This window comes from Zootermopsis nevadensis, unplaced genomic scaffold, assembly GCF_977971745.1.
Source record: "Zootermopsis nevadensis isolate Lab colony 2312 unplaced genomic scaffold, Znev_1.0 Znev_ptg000009l, whole genome shotgun sequence".
Taxonomy (NCBI): Eukaryota; Metazoa; Arthropoda; class Insecta; order Blattodea; family Termopsidae; genus Zootermopsis; species Zootermopsis nevadensis.
The window spans coordinates 8,552,033-8,572,909 of NW_028259141.1; the positions used below are offsets into that span (position 1 = coordinate 8,552,033).

Here is a 20,877-nt window from a genome sequence, read left to right on the forward strand (position 1 = left end):
GACTTTAATTTAGTGTCACTAATTCCACATGCTTGAATATATCCAAACTTTTATTGTTCCTTATCTGTTTACACACTAATAGTTTAATGGCCATTCCACACTGTTCATTATTCCCAAGGAGTATGGAACAGCTGTTATTAAGCTTTTATAATATGAACAAAATTATTTTGAAATTGGTTATTGACATGCATCATAATCTCAGTCAGGAAATTATATCCTTTGTGGCTTTTTGTTCTAATAATTGGTAAGTTCCCATATGATGATTATATTCACTGAATTTGATCTGAATTGTAAATATCATAAACTACAGCAGATTAACATTAACATGTCTGTTGTGTTGTATGGAAAATTTAAATTAAATCGATTTGACAGGATAACATAAAACATGTATGTCAACCTATAGGCATACTAATTCATGCACTCAGAATTTCTGTAAATTAATTCTAATATTTTAGAATGATTGTAAGTAATCTTGAAACTTGTTAACAGGCATACTGCATCTATTCCCTCTGACATCTCATAACAACCAGTATTTGAACTGGGGTTTTTATCTTAAACTTATAAAATATGAAGCAGGAATGTGAACTAGTAAACTGTGACATTCAGTTAATCTAGTTCAGTGTGAAAGAAAAATTAAATGTGACAATGTGACTTCTTCTAATAGCAGTACCTGGAAGCATTTTTGGACAGATGCCATTTTCTGTTATCATGTGCACAGTTTTTAAAACAATAATGTTGCTATACAGGAAGCTTGCTGTGACATACAGCATGTATCTATCAGAGAGCAATGATAACCTTGTGATAATGTCAACACGATTTTGTATATCTGTGTATTACTTCCTGTCATTATAGTAAATGACTACACTTATTTAGCCTTCCATTGTCACATCCCATATCTCCCCTGCTGTACTTTTTTTTTGTAAATGATGTGTGTTTCTGTTTATCATGTAAAGCACTGATTTACAGCAAAACTGCACTATAGTGTACTAGTGAACTGATTAATGTGGCAGTGTGAAGCAAATAGGAATTTTTTTTAGGATAATTCATGTATGCATTCTGAGATGTAATTGTAAATTAGTAATTCACTATATATTATTACAGAAAAGTTTGTTTTTCAGCATAAACATTTGTCCTTACAAGTCATTGGAAAAAAACAATTTTATTGTGGACACTTATGCTTGATTACTTTTATTTGTGTGAGCCATGCAGAACAAAGTATCAAGTAGAACATATTAATAACTCATCATCATCATCAACTACTACAAGGATTGGGCCTATTGACCCGTTCTGGGACAGTCGCTCTGGCAACTTGTCCTTATTAGTCTTGAAGAGTGCATTTGAGTAATGAGTGACAAGCACACTCCCTCTGCACAGTTTCTACTCAATCCTGATTTGTCTGCTAGAACCATCTAGTAGTGAATCAGGAGAGACTTTGGTGAGAAATGGCTGCTGAATCTTGATTATGAAACATCTTGTATCATGCTCGTAAGGTTCTTTTACATGCCATAAATCTACGACATGGGACCACTGGCTTTACTTCCCCTCCAAAGGAAGTTGCTACTGATTTTTATCACCCTTAAAAATCCATTCACCTTGGCTGGGTTTGAAGCTTGGGTCCAGTGGCGAGCATGCTAACCACTAGTCCACCAAGGGGGACCACATATTAATAACAAGGTGTTCAATTTAAAACACAGCCCCTTCACTCACACTAATGACAATACCAATGCCAATATTGAATTCTAGCAACCATATCCTATTTTTGCAGTTGATTCACTGCTTGAGATTATTATGGCCATAATTACAGCTGTTCTTTTGCTCAGTGTCCACTTGCCACACACAAACACTGTGTCCCAAAGTTTTGTTTCCAGGTGATATATTGTTGTCTTATTCAGTACTTTCTTGACATGTTACTAAATGCTTTGAAAACAGTAGCAAATTAATTTTGGTGTGAAGAAATACTTGAGAATGAATGCATGTTTTGAGTGTCACACAGAATATTGTCAGTGCCAATGATGTGGACATGCTTCTGATTTAATTATTTGTACCGTACAATATGATTGTTGTTGGGTTGCATCTTGAATGGTATACCCTGTGTATGTATTTATAGTAACATATATATCTGATTTAAATTTGTCCTTGAAAGTATTATAACATTCCAGTACTGAGACTTTTTTTCCTATTTTTTAAGAGTTTTAAGCATGAGCACACAAGAAAAATTCCTTGTATATGTAGCATTAAAAAAGGTGTTAATTTCAGTTAAACAAATCCAGATAGCAACAACCCCACTTTTGAAATCCTAATAAAACTCCAGTAATACCTAAAGACTGTACTTTCCCTCCACCACTGTTACCAGCCTACCTGCCCCCTCCCTATCTACTCCTCATCATCAACCAACCCCTTTAGTTCAACTACATCTTTTCACCAGTAATTACATCTACATGGTGCTTAAGACACAGTCCATTACATGTGAAGACAGCAACAGTAAATATGTATACAAATTAGCAGTTTTATCTGTTAGTTTTGAACACTTACTGAGAATCACCAGAAGATAACCAATTAGGTTGAAACACATGGTGAATTCTTAATAAACATTGAAACTACAATAAAAAGTTGTGTAGACAGACTGTCAACCTACCGTTTTTCTTGTGTTTACATACTTATATTTAAATATTATATCAGTAGAATATGAAAACGTTTGAATTTACACTTTACAACCCCAGAGAAACATCAGTGAACTTCAGTGCTCACCTGGGATTTCCTGGTCTGTGGGAGTGCTCTGCTGCCTGTGTGCACTTAATTCACTTTCACTTTGGGATGTGCAAAGATCCTAGTGTAGTGCTGCTCTGAAGATATGATGCTGAGTATATAACAGTGCCTGTGTTGGAGTGATAGGTCCAGTTAGGCAGAAACCACAATGAAGATATCACATCCTCAGTAAGTCAGCAATATCCAGAATTAAAAATTATTATTTATTGAAATTCTAAGTGGACAAAACTATATTATTTTACAATCCACTCTTCTTTTATTAAATAATTGTACAGAGCAGGGTACTTGAGTCACTCAGCAAGTCAAGACATCCCCCACCTTTTATCGAACCTAAATTTTCATTACTGTGTGAATCTAAAATTCTGAATTGAGAAAAGTAGACAATTTTGCATTAAAAATTCTTGTTATACAAGTTTGAAAAATGTGCATAGTAAAATGTTTTGGTAAATCTTACATAATCATCCTCTCATCTTACTCAACACTAAATGACTATTGCATTTGATACAGAACCATTAAAGGAGCTACAGACTGTAGCTGTTTGGTATTTTAGAATGTTGAATGGTACATGTAGCTTATTGTGTCACTATGTCAGATCATAAGATGTTGATATATGAATGCTGTGCTCACTGGTTTTTAAAGTGGCAACTGCTATGGCTTATTCCTAGAAAACACTCCAGTGTATCACGTACGATAGACTATGAGGGTTTTGGACATGATAAAATCAATGGGTTAATAATAAGTCATGATCAAGAATTTAGTGAAATGAGATTATTTCACATACCATCATATGGTACACAGCATGTAATTTTAATGAGAGATTGACTTAAATATTACATTTATAACTGTATCTTACCAGTTGGTTCTATGAACCACTGGCCTTCTAAAATATTGTTATATTTTTTTTAAATAGAATGTCAGTTGAAGTGTAACTGCAATATTTAATGTTCAGGAGTGTTCTAATAACACTTTCCAAGTAGCTCCTTGCTGTGCTTACCTAAAGCTAAATGGCAACAGAGCAATAATTGCATTCACTCAATTTACAACTCTCAGTGGATTTCTTTTTTTTGGGTAATAACTGTTGTCACATCACATAAATTGCAATAACTTCTATGTTATTTGTCTTATCATTTGTCAATAATTGATTCAGTTGTTACAGGAGCAGCAGCCTTTTGGTTAAACTGTCATTCATTGCACCATTGGTACTTCTGCATGTCTTTTCTGTGGATGCAAATCTTGGTGACGAAGGTAAAATCATGTGTTTTGAACCTAAATTAGTTATTACAATTTCATCTGCTTGATAGGATGCACCTGCAGTTGAAAATTTCTGGTGTAACTTCTCCTCCAACATTAAAAATGTCAGCTGTTGATGTTCTGACATCTGTAACTATTTGGAAAGTGCACTATTTATTTATAATGGTTTTAGTAATCCATATTTATGCTCTAGCATGAGCAAATAATACCTTATGAGCCTAACCATGTACATTTGTCTGTCTTTTGCTACTGTTATTGTTACTCTACCATCTCAGCTTAGATCATCCAGGTATCAGGACTGCCCCTGAAGGTATTTTACATTCATGGGGTTTAGCCACTTCTAGAGACTATACCCCTGAAGCTTTACCAGGTTGTTTGCTTCATTGGGGCCTGGCTCCCAGTGATTGTTGATCTAGGGGCTCTGCCTCACAGATCACTTCTCTCTTACAGTGACCTTGGATCACATTAGTGCAGCAATGATCTATGTGATGTAGCATGAAGGACACCTTTTGAATATGTATACTACAAAGATACACCTTTCCAATCTTATATTCTGATATTCTTATATATTATATGCTGTATTTTCTGATAAATAAGCTGTTCTTTTTATTATGGGAATTTATATTCTTTGCTCTTGTTAATTGCTCACAGCTAATTTCTGATGTAGTGTTTGGTTCATCATTGTCTTTTTGAAACACTGCTGTGTTTCAGGATTTCTGCCATGGCCATTGAAAATTATGAAACATGATAGAAGTCAGATTTGTGAAACTGAAGAGTGTAAGGCAGCTGGTGAGTAGAATTTGTTTTCTTTGTTCACATGGTTGACAGGTTTTCTTAAATGTTATAATATGAAGTCAGCACTTTTGTTTCTTGGTGCAAATACATTTTAGTTTGCAGAAAAATATGTAAAGATGTGTATCTATTGATACATACAAATTACAATGGTTCATAACCAGACATCATGCATTTATACATGATTTTTCATTTTATGTCTCATGTTCTGACATATAGTAGAAAAATGTGATATTTTCTTAAAAGACTGACTGGTAAATACAAAGGTACTGGTATATAAGCAATAAAAGGTAATTGTGGGGTTTTGAACATATAATTACTCTCTTTTTATATATCTCTTATTTTTTAATTCCATCAGAATGATTTTTGTTTTTCAGTTCAGCCTTGAAACATTTTCACATAATTTCTGTCCATAACTGATGCTTATTTCAGATTTGTCAGTGCTGGATCACAAACCTTGTTCTTTGTACTTCGAATGAAGCAGCTATGTTAAACATGTTACAATGTTATAAAGGATGACAAGAACTTACCAGGTGTAAATGAGGGAATGTTTATGTTGTTTATATCCACCAGAATCTGCAGTGCTGTCAGACTAAAATGGCCTTGTTAATTTTTGCTTATACTTTATAAAATGGAAAACCATTTAAGATGACAACTGAAATTACATGTAATTTCTGTGTGGGAACATTTTGTAAGTGGGTTTTACTCTATTTTCATCATTGGCAAGGCTTCTTTTTCCTAATGTATGTGACACCAGTATGTTACTGCTATATTGCACATTTTACTATATGGTGTTGATTGTTAGGATCTTATCCTGTTTATGCACTGTCTTTCTGCATACATACAGTTTATTTCACAATCTGTGTGATACTATGATTACAGAAGAAGGAAGCTGGAACTTCAAATTAAAACAGCTAAAATCCATCGGACTGTGAAATTACAGTTGTTGAACAAGAATCAGAGGAAACTCTTTAATTTCCATTAAATGACGTTCAGAAGCATTTATCTGGAATAAAGTAAAGTAAAGACATCCTGCTACATGCCAAATAGGTCGTTTGGAGGGAGTGGAGGTATAGCTCCTACTCTTTCTTGACCTTGGCACTAGATGGGGGTAAGTGGTCATGACGCCCTGGCTGCACTTTACCGCTGGGAGAGGACCCTGGTACCCACTGGATAGGAGACTGGGTTGGCCCCAGAGTTGGTCTGGACGCAGAGGCTAGAAGAAAAATCATTTATTTATATGGAATACCAGTGTTAAAGAAAATAAATAATTATTTTCTGTATAATCTGTTGGGTTCATGCCATATTTGTACATATAAATGCATCTTATAATTTATTATGTATTATTTAACTTTCAAATGATGAAAGAAGGATTACATTATTAAGAAAAATATCTGCTTAGGAAAATAATCCCGATTTTTAACACTATGTCTATGGATAAAAGTCACCAGTGGAAATGTTTTTGCATCACACCAATTTCCAGGGACATAGCTTCCAAGTAAATTGGAATATACCTGTACTATGCAAATTTTCTTTTTATTGCTTTAATATGTTCATGTAATTTTTCCCTATAGCCACACAGTTACTGCAGAGTCTGAATATGAGTGTGGATCCCTGTGAAGACTTCTATGAGTTTGCATGTGGGGGCTGGATTAAGCAACATCCTGTGCCTCCAACAGAGTCACACATGAATCAGTTTGACCTTGTCGTGGAGAAGGTTGACCTTGAACTAAAAGGTATGGAAACAAAAGACATGATTGAAAAGAAATGGAGCAGTTAACTACTTCTGCAGTTTGTTTGCTGTACCAGGAAAGATGTATATAAACAGGAGCTTGCTGCAGTTCCATGAATTGTTTAGTGCCAGCGATTTTATATTCAGTTTGTGAGGATAGACTGTTACTCAAAATGGAGGGTGAACGTGATTAAATAATTTGCACTTGTTGTAATGAAAATATCATTATTTGATTACTCATATCTCAAAACATTTGGTAAAAGTGAGTAGACAATTTTCATCACTGCTCACTTCTGTTTCAAGAAATGTTTAACTTGTTCACAGAAATTCTTGAAGAGGCAGATGTTTCAGATGAACCTTTTCCAGTAAGAGCTGCCAAACAAACCTACCAAGCCTGTATGGACACAGGTAAGTCACTGGACTTTCTTTGGCTCATATTGCTATTTATGGCAATTCCAACTTCATAATTATTAAACTTCAGTAATTAAACCCCAGCTGAGCATTTCTGGATGACCAGAAATTCATAAATTACTACTTTAAGCCATGAAATCTAATTCTGCTAATTGAAATTATTACAGTGTAAGTTTTTAATGACATTATGTTTTGTTATAACTTAATCTGTTATTACTTTTTATAGCATGATAATCAATATGATATTGATGAGGGCTAATGAAGCTAGTTGCCAACATCCTTAAGGAAAGCTAGGCTTATGATGATTTGAAACAAAAGAGGAACCATATTAAAATTGTTTATCATATATTATACTTTTTTGAAACACTGCATTGAGTTTAGGTCTTGGGTTCACTTGTCATGGCTGTAATATAATGGTATTAACATATAATAAATTATTTGTAGATTATGTGGAGTCAGAAGGTTTGAAACCCCTGTTGGACATAATTGAAAATCTTGGTGATTGGCCAATTGCATCTGATATTTGGAAGGAAGAAGAATTCAACTGGCAAAAAGTTGTTGCAGAATTGATTAGGCATTTTGGCATCTCCCCACTGGTATCTCTGGTTGTTTATTTGGACAGAAAAAATTCTGCTCAAAATGTTATTACGGTAAGTTATATTTTCTGGGCAGAAAATTTCCATAGCCCTCTTTCAAAACTACCAGAACAATTAGCATTTGTTTCCTCAACAAGCTGTTAATTAATTTACACCAAATCTAGAAAATTATTTGTGTGAAAATTATGTCTGTAAATGTTTTTTATGAAATCCAAAATTTTCTTCTTTTTAAAAAAACTTTAAATGTCAACTTGAAGGATTGTAGCTTTGAACACTTCCTTAGGAATGTTTTTCATGGAAGGAATGAAGTGAAACTTAAATTCGAAACTTAAAATGGGATATAAATTTTTTGTATATTTTAGAAATTTAGAATAGACTTTCTGTTACAGTCTTTGTTATTTATAGGTTTACTTGATTTTAAATATTTTTTTAACAGATTGACCAGTCTTCATTGGCGTTACCGCGTTCTATGTTGGTTGACCCACATACTTACAGAAAACAGTTAGAGGCATATCGTCACTGGATTGTGGGATCTGCCCTTGAAGTTATGAAAGCTCAGAATGTGTCAGTTCCAGCAACAAGGATCAGTGTAGATGCATTTGAAGTAATTGAATTTGAGACTGAGTTGGCCCGTGTAAGTATTGATTTACTTGCAGGTGCAAAGAGCTTTGTATTCTCACCATCAGTTAATTATATTGTATATTGGAATGACTTGGTATTGTATGTTATTTTGTTAACAGTTTTATTTAATGCGTGTAGGTGATAACTCCCAGTGAGAAGAGGCGTAATCCATACCGAATGTACAACCCCATGACATTTCTGGAACTTCAGAACTTAACTGATTCTGTTCAGGTGTCAAGTCCTCATGCCAAGGTTTATATTATTTATTTACATGTCCTTGAATGCTTGGTAATCTTGAGCTCAGGCGTTATTTGTAATAGTTAAGAGAATAAACAAACAGCTGGTATGTTTTTTATAAAACTTCTTAGATTAATGGTTTCAGTTATCCTAAAAATGAGGTTTACTTACATTCTTATATAAAATTAATTCTTAATAAATTACAGGTGTACTACCGTTTGAAGTTTAGGATAATTGATTTGCTAAGAAATGTGTATATGAATATTGGAGTTTTTGTTCTTCAATAAATGGTGAGCAGTTCTTAATTCATCCATTGGCTCCTAGAAATTACTGCATACTAAAATATTCCAAGACTGTTCGCCTCAGTGTTCATATCAGAATCATTACGTCAAGCCAAACTACTGTTTACATGTCAATAGTTTGGTGCTTATAAGCATCTTGCTGCAAAAACTTCCTGTACTATTATGAATTATTTAGGTTTAAGTGGGTTATATTATATGCCAGCTACTGTGAGCATTATTAAATAAATAAAGTCTTTATGTCTTTGTTTGGAATGTACCTAAATATATAATATTAATTTCAAAATATTTGTACTTGTTTAAATATCACAGACTTAAAGAAGAAAAAGAGTCTCTTTTGTTTATATGCATATGTAATTTTGGAGTTATATTAAATGTGTGTTGTGTTTTCAGATACACTGGCAGGACTTCTTTGAAGCTGTGTTCACAGATGTTGATGTTACTTTCAACTCCCAGGAGAGGATTGTGGTTAAAGAGATTCAGTATTTGTCAGACCTTGTGACACTGCTTGACAATACTCCTCGTAGGGTTATTGGTAGGCTCACATAAAATGTGCTCTTTACAATATAATTTTTAAGTAAGAAACTTTCAAAATTAGGACTTTCACATGTGATGAACTGCAAGTTCCCCCCAGGTTTGGAATTAAGACTTGAATCTTCTTGTACTCTGTTTATCACCAACAGACAAAATAGATTATTTAGGATAAAGTTAGTTGGTAATAGCCACACCATCCTTAGTAACCATCTGAAAATTCATCACATCTGCCAGCCCATGTTATGAAGGATGTTGACACACATTTTGATTGTATGAGCAGATAATTACCTGGACAGGTAACAAAACATGTACTGTCCCTAAAGTACATGACAATCTTCACTGTGTAAGTCACCAATATTGTGAGAAAGCATGCAGTTCTGACAGGATCGTTTGAAACAAAAGATTATGATGGAATTTCTCATCTGACAGGTCATTGTGCGCCATGAGTCTGTTCTTGAGGGTGTTACTGTCAATAGGGGATATTCAGTGCCATAAATAGTGTGATTTGCGGTTGAATTTCAGCAAACTACATTCAGTGGTGTCTGGTGAGGACAGTGAGCACAGAGACAACACAGAAAATGAGGGAAATTGCATATGATTTTGAAAGAGTGTATAGTGGAACTACGGAAAAAACGCCTTTGTGAGTATCACATTGATAATAAAAACCATGGACTGTGATATTGATGATAATATGAATCTTGTATTATGTATTCCTCTGTTTGTTTCACAACAGGTGGCGGGAATGTGTGTGGATGGCTAGTGGTTCGCTAAGCTTTGCTGTTGGATATTCTTATGTTAATCAGTTCTTTGACAATGAGGCTAAGAGATCAGTAAGTCTTATTCTACATAGTAACTTATATTTCTGATAGGTTAAATAAAGACTAAATCAATTTAATGAAATTTGTAAATTTATCCTTTATTAGCATATATTAAGCACTGAGAATACAATATATAATCTGACAAAAGACTGTTTTGTGTTTTTAAAGTATTAATAACATATTAACTTTTATTTCATTGAACCTTATATACTGATATTACCACAGTATTGTCATTGTTACCATAAAGCAAAAAATTTTAACAAAATTATAGAGCATTATATTATAGGAGTACCAAATGTATAAGTTATATTATGAAACAGTTCTAAAATGATATTCCTGAATTCAAATAATAAATCAGACTGCAAAAATGTCTTTGGTTGTATCAAATATTCTTGCTGGTATTTATTACAAATGAGAGATGTTTTAGGTGAAATTTGAGGTTCTTATGTTATGTATGAAGACAGTTGTCTTCATACAAAAATACATTGTACAGCATCTAAATCTTTCTTTTTGATAGGCTCTTCAGATGGTGGAGAATATTCGCATGCAGTTTAGTTCTTCTGTAAGTGATGTTGATTGGATGGACCCTATTACTCGGAAGATAGCGGAAGATAAGGCACAAGCTATGAAGGAGATGATTGGTTATCCTGACTGGTATGCAAATAAATCTGCACTAGAAGTTTATTATAAAGGGGTAAGTATTTATGGAACTTCGTTATTTCACTTCTGAAATGTCAGGAACCTGGAAGAGAAATCTGAACTGTGTAAACTTTATTGGTCTGCTGTGTGCTGTAATATTGTATTAATGTCACTGATATGTGGGCTGTTGCGAACATTGTAATGAGCCTTTGGGTTTTTATAAAAAGCAAAGAATTTCTTGACTAGCTGCATGACTGTAGGCATACCATATCATTTTAACATTTAATGACATTGTAGTATTATGCAGATTTTCATGGCAGTGTGAATATAGATGGTGATGGTAGTTCTGAGTTGTGCCATATAATTTGGTTGTGTGCCACTGTTTCAGAGGAAAATACTGCCTGCATTTTTAGCTCTCCAGATATTGTTACACTGCCAAAATACTACATTGTGCATCAACTCAGAAGATCTTTCTCTGTAATGGTGTATTAGTGTTATGATATTTTAGTTGGACATTAACTGTAGTCTGTGCACTGGATGATGCCCAAATAAAATATTTTAAGAATTATGAAGGAAGACTGTGTTCTGAAATTGATATATACTACTTGCCTCATATTCTGATATTTCTTAAATTTAGGTTTCAATTGGAAGGAGTCATTTTAGGAATGTTGTGTCCCTGAGAACATTTTTGGTACATCAGATCCTCTCCAAGCTACGTTTGCCCACTGACCGCACAGAGTAAGATATATGTCCATAACCACACAAGAATTATATGTAAATAAATATTAAACAATTGAGAAGCATGCATACTTGTCAAAGATGTTTCTCATTTAATGAACATGTTATGTGATTAAGTGTTTAATACCAGAAGAAGTTATCACTAGATTAAAGACCTGGAACAGATCAGGAATGAATAGTGTTTTTCTTATAAATAGACACATAATATTAATTTGAAATGAAGTTCATTTATTGTGACATACCTATTCTATTTCAGGTGGTTCATAAGTCCTGATACTGTTAATGCATATTACAACCATCAAACTAATTCAATAAGTAAGTATTTATTTTTATTCAAATAATATACATTGTGTGAATACTGACTGATTCCCAGCATCTGCAGAGTTTAAGATATAGACAATCTTAGGCTGAGCATGAATGTTTGTATGCCTATTTCATTACCATTAATTATCATACTAATCATTAAAATCCCATTAATTTGGGAGCTCTGTTATCTGCCATAGACAAGTCTCCTTTCAGTTATAACATGCTTAACAATCCTGAGAAATGATTTCTATGATTAAGTGAAGTTTTAGATATCTGAAAAAATATACATAAATGTTGAGATGTGTTTGTAGATAGTATTATGAATAAGTTATATGGAATTATGATGGTTTTATTCTGTGTACATTGGCACCAGTTAAAATGCTATCTTAGAATCTAATAAAAGCTGTATAAATTAGTATATTTTTATGACATCTAGGAAGAGTTTTAATAATTATGATCTTTGTTGTAGCTTTTCCAGCTGGAATTCTACAGCCACCCTTCTTTAGTAAAGGGAGGCCAGAGTAAGTTCATTGCATTACTTTAATTATGAAAAGGTATTTGTGATAAAATGTGTATAACTATTCTCTTGGACTTAATTCAATGTCTTAGTGTTTTTAATTAAAGTTACAACATTTTGGAAGTCAGTTCTACTCATAAATTCAGTTCACTACTACTAAACTCTTCTATGTTTCAGGGCACTGAATTATGGCAGTATTGGTGCTATGATTGGACATGAAATCACGCATGGATTTGATGATATAGGTAGGTGCAAATATTTCTTTTATCTTTATTAAATATGAAATAAGTAGACATTATTAACATTATACTGAGAATCATGCTCATGAGATGTTGTGTTATATTCCCACTGTCTCTTTCTGTTAACAACATAAATGGAACATTTTGTGTATAAATCATTTATATAATATAGCCTAATCATGGTATATAAAAATATAAAAAGAGCTTTAGTAAATTTTTAAAATGTACGCTATTTTCAATCAACAGAATATGTTCAGCACCAGACTAACATCAATGAAAGATAATTGTAGGGCAATGCAAAAATATATGTGTCTCAAGAAATATGGATTGGATTATTGTCCTTTTGTAAATTTTCCATAACAGTCGGTTTGATCTTATCAAAGATTTAAAGACTTCAGTTTTTTATAGGCTAAGATAAATATTAATTTGTAGTTTTGATATCTTGCAGGCCGCCATAGTGACAAGTATGGTAACCTTGCCCAGTGGTGGTCAAAATCAACCACAGACACTTACCTTGAAAAGGCCCAGTGCTTCATACACCAGTATGGCATGTACAGAGTCCCAGAGCTAGATGAAATGTTACATACAGAAGTGATGGTCAGTGAAATTGTATTTTATTCATGAGAAAAGGACATATCACAAGGCAATCTGAAACTCAGTTTCTTTGTTTACAACTGTGATAAGAGAAGTCTTCTAATGCATTTGTTCTGTCAATCCTCGATGCTTTTGATTACATCAGTGTAAATTATTATTCTGTTGTGTATTTACATGCAGTTTATTTAATTACATTTTTTCAGTAACTCAGACTATATTGAATCGATATTTTGTTGTTTTACTTACAAATAAATTAACAATTTGATTTTCAGAATGGGATTTGTTTCAAGTCTAGTTTGCAAGCACAGAAAGGATTTTGCCCATTAACAATGAGGCTAGGGGTCCCTAAGAACTTTGCCATAGCTCAGGTGGTTTAGTCACTGGATTCTCATGGTGTGGGTTTGCACCCAGGACAGTCCATGTGGGATTTGTGGTGGACAGATTAACACTGGGACAAATTTTTCTCTGAATCCTTCAGTTTTACCATCAGTATCATTTCACCACTGCTCCATATTTACCTGTATCTTCTGAGGGATGGACAATGGACCCATTACCAGTTACAGTTCCAGGAAAGAGGTTCGCCGTATCATAACGATAAAGGTGGTAGGATCCACAAACCTCATATTTACAATTTTAAGTAGAGGTGATGCATTCCTCCAGAACAACCTACAAGACTACATACATGGTATCGTGCAGCCCGTGAGACTTCTATCGACATATTTAATTAATGACTGAATTATTCGCAGTGTCTGACACATTAATATGCTTTAAAATGAAATTCCCTTGCCAATCTCAACACACTTAAATACAGTGTATGAGGTGGTATTTAAACGTACTGATGTGATAGAGTTTGCAGTGTTCCATAATTTGGTGTAAAACCGTTTTCACACACAGCTTTTGCAAGATATGGTATGGGGTAAGCAGTTAGGTAAATAATGTTACCATATCATTCAGTGGAGTTGCTGGGAATGTGAATTATAATGTACTGTTACAGATGAATGGTGTTACTACACAAGGTGAAAACATGGCAGATAATGGTGGAATGAGGCAAGCATTTCTAGCTTATAAGAAATATGTGGAACACGCTGGATCTGACAAACGCCTGCCAGGCTTACATCAGTTTTCACCTGAGCAGCTGTTCTTCCTTGGATTTGCAACTGTAAGTTATGAAATTCATGAATTATGTGATATGACTAGGAAAGGTAGGGCTATCCAGAGATATAAGACATTTCACAAGAAGGTGAAGCAGTTTGTTATGTGTAACTGGAACATGTTACCTTTGTATATTTTTACTTGATGTCTTCTCCATGTAGGTATGGTGTGAATCATCCACCAAGGAATCCCTACTCCAAGAAGTTCTGACAGATTCCCACAGTCCACACAGACTTCGAGTGCAGGGAACTTTGGCTAATTCTCAGGATTTTGCTCATGCCTGGAATTGTCACACTGGATCACCAATGAACCCTCAGGATAAGTGCTTGATATGGTAAAAGTTATGTGAGCGGAGACACATATAACTTTCTAAATATGATCCTAACAACATGGTTACAGCATTTTATGAAACTGACATATTGTTTCTTGAAACAATTTTCATTTGTAAAAGTAAAAGGGTGTGATTTAATGTGGACTGTAACATTAGTGCCCTAAGTACTATGACCTTTAAGGAATTAAATATATTATTCTATTATCATTATCATGTGCAAAGTTTATTAATTTAAAGTCATTCTTCCCAGTTGAGGTTTTGAAACCTTCCATGACCTCTTAGTGACTGTAAATAGTCATGTCACAAAATTGGAAATATCAAGTAATACTACACACCCCCCTTCTCTCAGTCCAGATTTCTAATGGAGTGTTTCCAGCAACTTCTTACATCCTGGTCATTCAATAAGTTTCACATATCCTTTCCTACAGTGACCATCTGCATCAAAGTTCATCTAAATGTTATTTTTGTTCATTGTTTGCTTGAATTTGGCTGTGTATTTTTTTTTACCTATAATATTCTTTAAGAAAAAATATATATACAATACAGTGAATGGTATGAGGCCTAAATTAAAACCATTGGCTGCACCTGCTCTTTGAGGATATCAGGCTTTGACTGGTTAAGACAGGGGTTCTCAGTGTTTTCCAGACCTAGGGTTACATTAACAATAGAAGTGGATGTGAAAATATGTTTTCACACTTTCTTTAAAATGGATGGGATCTGTCATAAAGCCTAGGTTTCTTAATTTACCAAAAATATTTTATGGCACTAACAGTTTGAAACTGATCCCACAATCTGGTAGGATTCTTGCACACTGTTCTCAGTTTCCAAATATAATTAATCTTCTCATTGCTTACCAATAAAATAATTTTGCACTGGTGTCTATGACATGTGCAGTAAAGTAAAGCTGTCCCACTATATGTCATGTAAGCGCTTGGGGGGAGTGGAGGTATAGCTCCTACTCATTCTTGACCTCGGCACTAAATGGGGGTGAGTGTCAGCATCACGCCCCGGCCGGCTTTATCCCCGGGAAAGGACCCCGGTACCCATTGTAGAGGAGGCTGGGTGGGCCCCAGAGCCGGTCTGGACGCAGAGGCTAGAGGAAAAATCCTCTGCCCCCGTCGGGGATCGAAACCCGGTCGCCCAGTCCGTAGCCAGTCACTATACCAACTGAGCTACGCCGGCTCATATGACATGTGCAGTGGCTTAAAAAAACATGCATTTGTGTAATGTGATTAGTCAGTATGTTCTTGGTTTAAAAGTTTCAAAATAACACAGCTATCTTACTCATCCTTATTTTTTATTATTGCAGAGGTGTGGAATCATACACCACCTTATAAAATGATGTTTGACTCCACTCAGACATGGTTATATCATAAGGCAGTTTTTAGAGAGGGAAGACCCAATTTTTCAAATTTGCACTTTGCCTTTAAGTTTTCCAAATTACTGACACTAAAAGAAAGGAGGAAGTAGGCACAGCTAAGAAGTAAATCATCTCTACAGGGCATTACTCTATACAAAAATTTTCATAGCCATCTAGGGGTACTCCCCTTGGTCTATGAGTAGTATAATTTTATCAGAAAGTAAGAGACAGCACAAGTAAAGATTAAAACATTTATAAACATGTTCTCAGTGATATTTTACAGTCATACAATTGTTCATCTGTTAAAACATAACCAAAATAATCCGCTACATTAGTATCTGTACAAGTTACAATACATGTCACTACACTATATTTATTAAACATAAATACCATTAAAATATGTGTAGGAAAAACACAGGGAATAAATTAAAAAAATTAAACAACAAATTATACAATAATGACATTACTTTACAGAAATATTTTATACTCATCAGGGTTCTGATTTTAAAAGCAACTCTGTGTCAGTCATATAAATTTGTACAAAACAACTCCTTTGTATCATAAATGTATCTTCAAACACAGTGCACAGTGGAGTAAAAGATGTATCATAGAAAAGGATATTGCATAAATTCATTCTATTTCATCTAGTTATAAATTACTGAACAAATAAATTGTTCATTTATTCACCACCTAATATGTGTGTCAACTGTTCAATTTCACTCAAGACTTCCTTTTTCCTAGAAACTTTATCCAGCTGCTCTTTCTCAAGTTTCTGTTCACCAGCTGCAACTTTTTGCTCTATGGACTCAATTTCACGTAGTCTTTTGCGAAGATTCTTGATTCTTTTGGCAGGATCTGTTGGTAATGTGGTTGTACTTGCCGAGTGCTGTGGGTCTGACTGGGAAACTACAGCTTTACATTGGGAGTTTTGCTGAGGTTTTGACTGGGAACTTTGAATTTTTGGCTCAGGACTCAACTGAATTTTGGATAGACTTGTATTTAATTCATCTTCTCCAGTAAAAATTTTCTTTCTCTTTTTTTTCTTGCTTGATTTTCCTGAAATCAATTAAACGTAACTTCAGACAATTGTGAACATATGAATTCAAATGATTCTGGTTACGGAGCTTTAAAAATTATGTGGTGTCCTCTTGGCAAACAAATTTAATTTGCCATACCAAAGCCTTTGAAGACATTTTGTGACCACAAAAGTATTTAACCCTTCCATTGCAAAGTTATTTTAAACCAGCCATACTAACTTCTGACAATGATTTTTAGTAATGAAAACAGGAAGTGTATTAGAAATTGTATTTTTTGAAAGATTTTTATATTGTGAATTAAATAAATCAGCTAATTTTTAAAAATGTTTATTTTCTTTGCAAAATTGTGAAAAAACTGGTGAGATCCTTTCTCCAATTAAAGTTTATGAATTAAAAAATGTACCACATTTTTCAAGCCCAGGAAATAATTGTCTTCATATAAAAGACCATAAGACCTGTTTTAATGGCATTTTTGTACATGAAAATTAAAATTTATCTTCATTTTAAATGGCTGAAACTGTGCTGATCAGAGTTGAAATGCTTATTTTTATACACTTCATGAGAAAGTAAACTGCATGTTACAACATTTCAAAATTGTAGAAAAAAGTTGACAGTGGAACCACGGTTCCGGAGAATCTGACATAAATACGTCTCTGTAATGTAATGTAATGAAATGTAATAATTCTTATATAAGACAAGTACTTGTGATATTCTACAACATTTTTACCAGCACAAAATTATCTAGTCTACGACATACTTCTTCTACAAGCGATTCATAGCTCAGCTTTTTCCGCAATAACGAAAGCGGATTGTTGACGGCAGTAATGTAACACAACAATGCCGAGTAAACAGATGATGCAACAATTAGTTTCTTAGGTAACATAACAATGCATGCAGGAGTTCATATAAAAGCTGACCATTGTTGTTCCATATTTACACATTGTTGATATGGATCTTACACAACTTCGTTATGCTTTTTTGCCAAATGACCCTTCCGCATAGACATATTTACGTCAAAAAATTGTCATAAATAAATTAATAACACACAAATAAAATAACACAGACAAGTAATCATTTTGCAGTTACTCAGTTTGTGGATTAATTTGTTCCATGAAACATCATATGAAATGTTACCTTATACAGAACAACTGGTGAATCAAATTTAATTATTATTAGCAACTGTGTTCAAATGCCTTCCTTTTCAAAAACAATTAGCCAAATTTTAAGTGTCAATGAGAATTACCTTCTGATGTAGAAACTATGACTAGTCCTGGTATTGGGCTAGATTTTGATGCCATCCTATCAGCCTTTTCTCTTTTGGCTTTTGAAGCATTTATAATTTCAGGGGACAGTCCCACTGGATACACAGGCTGATGCTTGGCAAACTGTTTGCCTTTGCTTTCGTATCTGAAATACATAAACAAAAATGGGTTAACTGTGGTACAAATTTACAATAAACTGACCAGTTACATTTGATGAAGTTACAATACTTTATCCTTAACCTAGTAATTTCAAATAAAACTAGTGTTATCAGACATCCGTACTTGGCAGGATCATTAGGTACAGTTTATACAAACCTGAACCTTACTTTTCTAGTTCATTAATGATTAAATGATATTTTGTGTGTTACTGCTTTTCTGCATTTTCATTACATTTTAAGAGTCTTAATGATGACAATGGCAAACTTCAAATAGGCTTCATGCACGTACCATGATGTGAGGCTGATTTCCTGTTATTTTTGCCATGTACTATACTTTCTTTTGAAGTGTAAGATTTGCTTTTATTAAATAGACCCACCACCATGAAAGCCTCAAATCCTACTAATGTATATCAGAAATACATTTCATTCCCATAAGCAGTGTTAAAAGAACGATAAGTTCTTACAGTGGAACTTCTTCCGGGGGGATGTAGCCGTCTCGTACCCTCCTCTGCTTCCTCCATGTGCCATCTGGTCTCTGGCTGGCAGCAATAAATGTGGCTCCTTCGAATATTTAATTGCATATTAGTACTCAAAATATTGTATTTTCTTCAAGAGTTTCGGAGAACAGATACATTTATCACGTATGGTTATAATACAAAAAATGGTGTGCTTCTTCAGTATCCACCCCTCAACCCTTACATCTCCTGCTATATTTGGCATTCGCCTGGAAACGACATGGGACAACAAACCTACAGGCATACCTCTGAGATATTGCGGGTTCGGTTCCACATCACCGCAGTAAAGCAAGTCACACGAATTTTTTGGTTTCCCATTGCATATAAAAGTTATGTTTACACTGTACTGTATAGCACGCGACTCTAAACTTGAGACTTGCAAGGAATGCAGAAGTCCGAAACGTTAAAGGCTGACGCTATCTTACCTGCTTCACCCCGCAAGTCTCAAGATCACAGTCTTACACTGTAGTTTAATAAGTGTGCAATAGCATTATGTCTAAAAAACAATGCGATAATTACCATCTGACACAGAAGCACGTAGCGAACACATGTTGTTTCTTAAAATGGTGCCGTTAGACTTGCTGGACTCAGGGTTGCCACAAACCGTCAATTTGTAAAAAAAAAAAAAAAAAAAAAAAAAAATCTGCGAAGCGCAATAAAACGAGGTATGCCTATAGTTTGTATTATTTAAGGAAAACAATAAATACACTTAGTATTTTATTGTAAACACATATTGTAAATAACTAATATATGTATCATAATTCATATTGTGCATTTCAGCCTCACTTGTAATTTGTTTCGATAACAAATACCTTGGTCGTCTTTAACATAGACAGACGCTGACGCCATTTTAAAGCAAGCAGGATGTGCTGCTCTCTATCCAGTAATTGTAACACTATGGGTTGTAAATAATTACAATAAATGCCACCAGATGACATTGAATACTCATTTATCACGTAATCTAGTTCAGGTAATCAATAAGCCATTCTCCACGATTACACAAGTGGATGCTGAATAGTGAAATAAAATTTCTTTAGGTGAACCCTTTGTTGTATTATGTTTAATTTATATAATAGTAAGAATTGTATTATTATTATTATTATGACTTTTTCACATCCTATTGTCATCTGACTCTCTTATGGATCCTTAGAATGTAATAAAGATGTATGTAGCTCATATGATGGTTGTTTACAGTAGAAAGATGTTAGCCAACGTCAATAAAAGAAAGATGACAAGCATCAAAACAATTATTTTTACATCAAACATAATGTCGACTCGATTAAGACAAGAGTGAAAATACTAGTTGGTTACTTGTTGATAAAACCCTTCTGTGTGACTATTTCTTCTTGAAATTAAATGTGTAACCTTACAGATATAAATCTCTAAATTTCCTGACTTCCACGATCTTCTTTATTTTCGGTTAAATCAATATGACACATTAAAACCTTTGGCTTTACCTTTTATTTTATTTTCGGTTCAAGGTATGTGAAATAGCAAACCCAATCAGGGCGTGTTACTTACGAAATTAACATAAGTAAATTCCGTAACGTTGTAGGCCTGTATGAAGTTGCGTCAATGCATGATTTCAAGAATATAGTCAAGCTATTCACATTATTCAGAAATTATATAGATCTTAATTCGTTCTATATTTTATGAAGACGACTGTCTTCCCGATTTCTGTTAGACGTTTATCGACGTTTCAGAGGTGTTTACTGCCACCAAAAAGACGCAAATTCTTCCTGTAACGAATTCTTGTGTTCATTTTTTGTAATAGACTGAACTCAACGTGAGTTTCATCTTTGTAATAATGCAAAACGGAGCTGGCAGTACTCTTGCATCAGTCTGGAGATTTTTTGTAAGGTATGTTGGCAATCCGTGTCTCCTATTGTGATTGCGATATTAAGTATTTTTATCAATGTCTCGACAAAAATGCTAGCGTAGTGGATTAAAATACAGGCCGTGACCACCTGAA

General features: G+C 34.1%; 2 protein-coding genes across 4 annotated transcripts; one reads left to right on the forward strand and one right to left on the reverse strand.

The window, feature by feature from the left end:
- The first annotated feature begins 2,776 nt into the window (after positions 1-2,776).
- Positions 2,777-14,783, forward strand: LOC110839542 (neprilysin-1). 2 transcript variants are annotated; one of them, XM_087345945.1, is made up of 19 exons: positions 2,777-2,934; positions 3,914-4,011; positions 4,729-4,806; positions 6,384-6,545; positions 6,866-6,949; positions 7,397-7,602; positions 7,985-8,182; positions 8,308-8,421; positions 9,099-9,240; positions 9,762-9,879; positions 9,973-10,069; positions 10,575-10,751; positions 11,334-11,434; positions 11,691-11,749; positions 12,210-12,261; positions 12,435-12,502; positions 12,945-13,093; positions 14,085-14,249; positions 14,404-14,783. In XM_087345945.1, exons 1-19 carry the CDS (start codon positions 2,915-2,917, stop codon positions 14,578-14,580), a joined length of 2,265 nt encoding a protein of 754 aa, XP_087202071.1. In that variant the 5' UTR covers positions 2,777-2,914; the 3' UTR covers positions 14,581-14,783. The 2 variants fall into 2 exon arrangements, with proteins under 2 accessions (XP_087202071.1, XP_087202072.1); XM_087345946.1 differs by having other exon boundaries at positions 3,923-4,011.
- Positions 14,784-16,170: 1,387 nt separating this feature from the next.
- Pym (partner of Y14 and mago) lies at positions 16,171-19,793 on the reverse strand. Of its 2 annotated transcripts, none has more exons than XM_022083811.1 (4): positions 19,718-19,793; positions 18,855-18,951; positions 18,214-18,377; positions 16,171-16,989 (listed from the first exon to the last, which is right to left on the reverse strand). In XM_022083811.1, exons 1-4 carry the CDS (start codon positions 19,752-19,754, stop codon positions 16,613-16,615), a joined length of 675 nt encoding a protein of 224 aa, XP_021939503.1. In that variant the 5' UTR covers positions 19,755-19,793; the 3' UTR covers positions 16,171-16,612. The 2 variants fall into 2 exon arrangements, with proteins under 2 accessions (XP_021939503.1, XP_021939504.1); XM_022083812.2 differs by lacking the exon at positions 19,718-19,793 and adding an exon at positions 19,425-19,662.
- Positions 19,794-20,877: the final 1,084 nt, after the last annotated feature.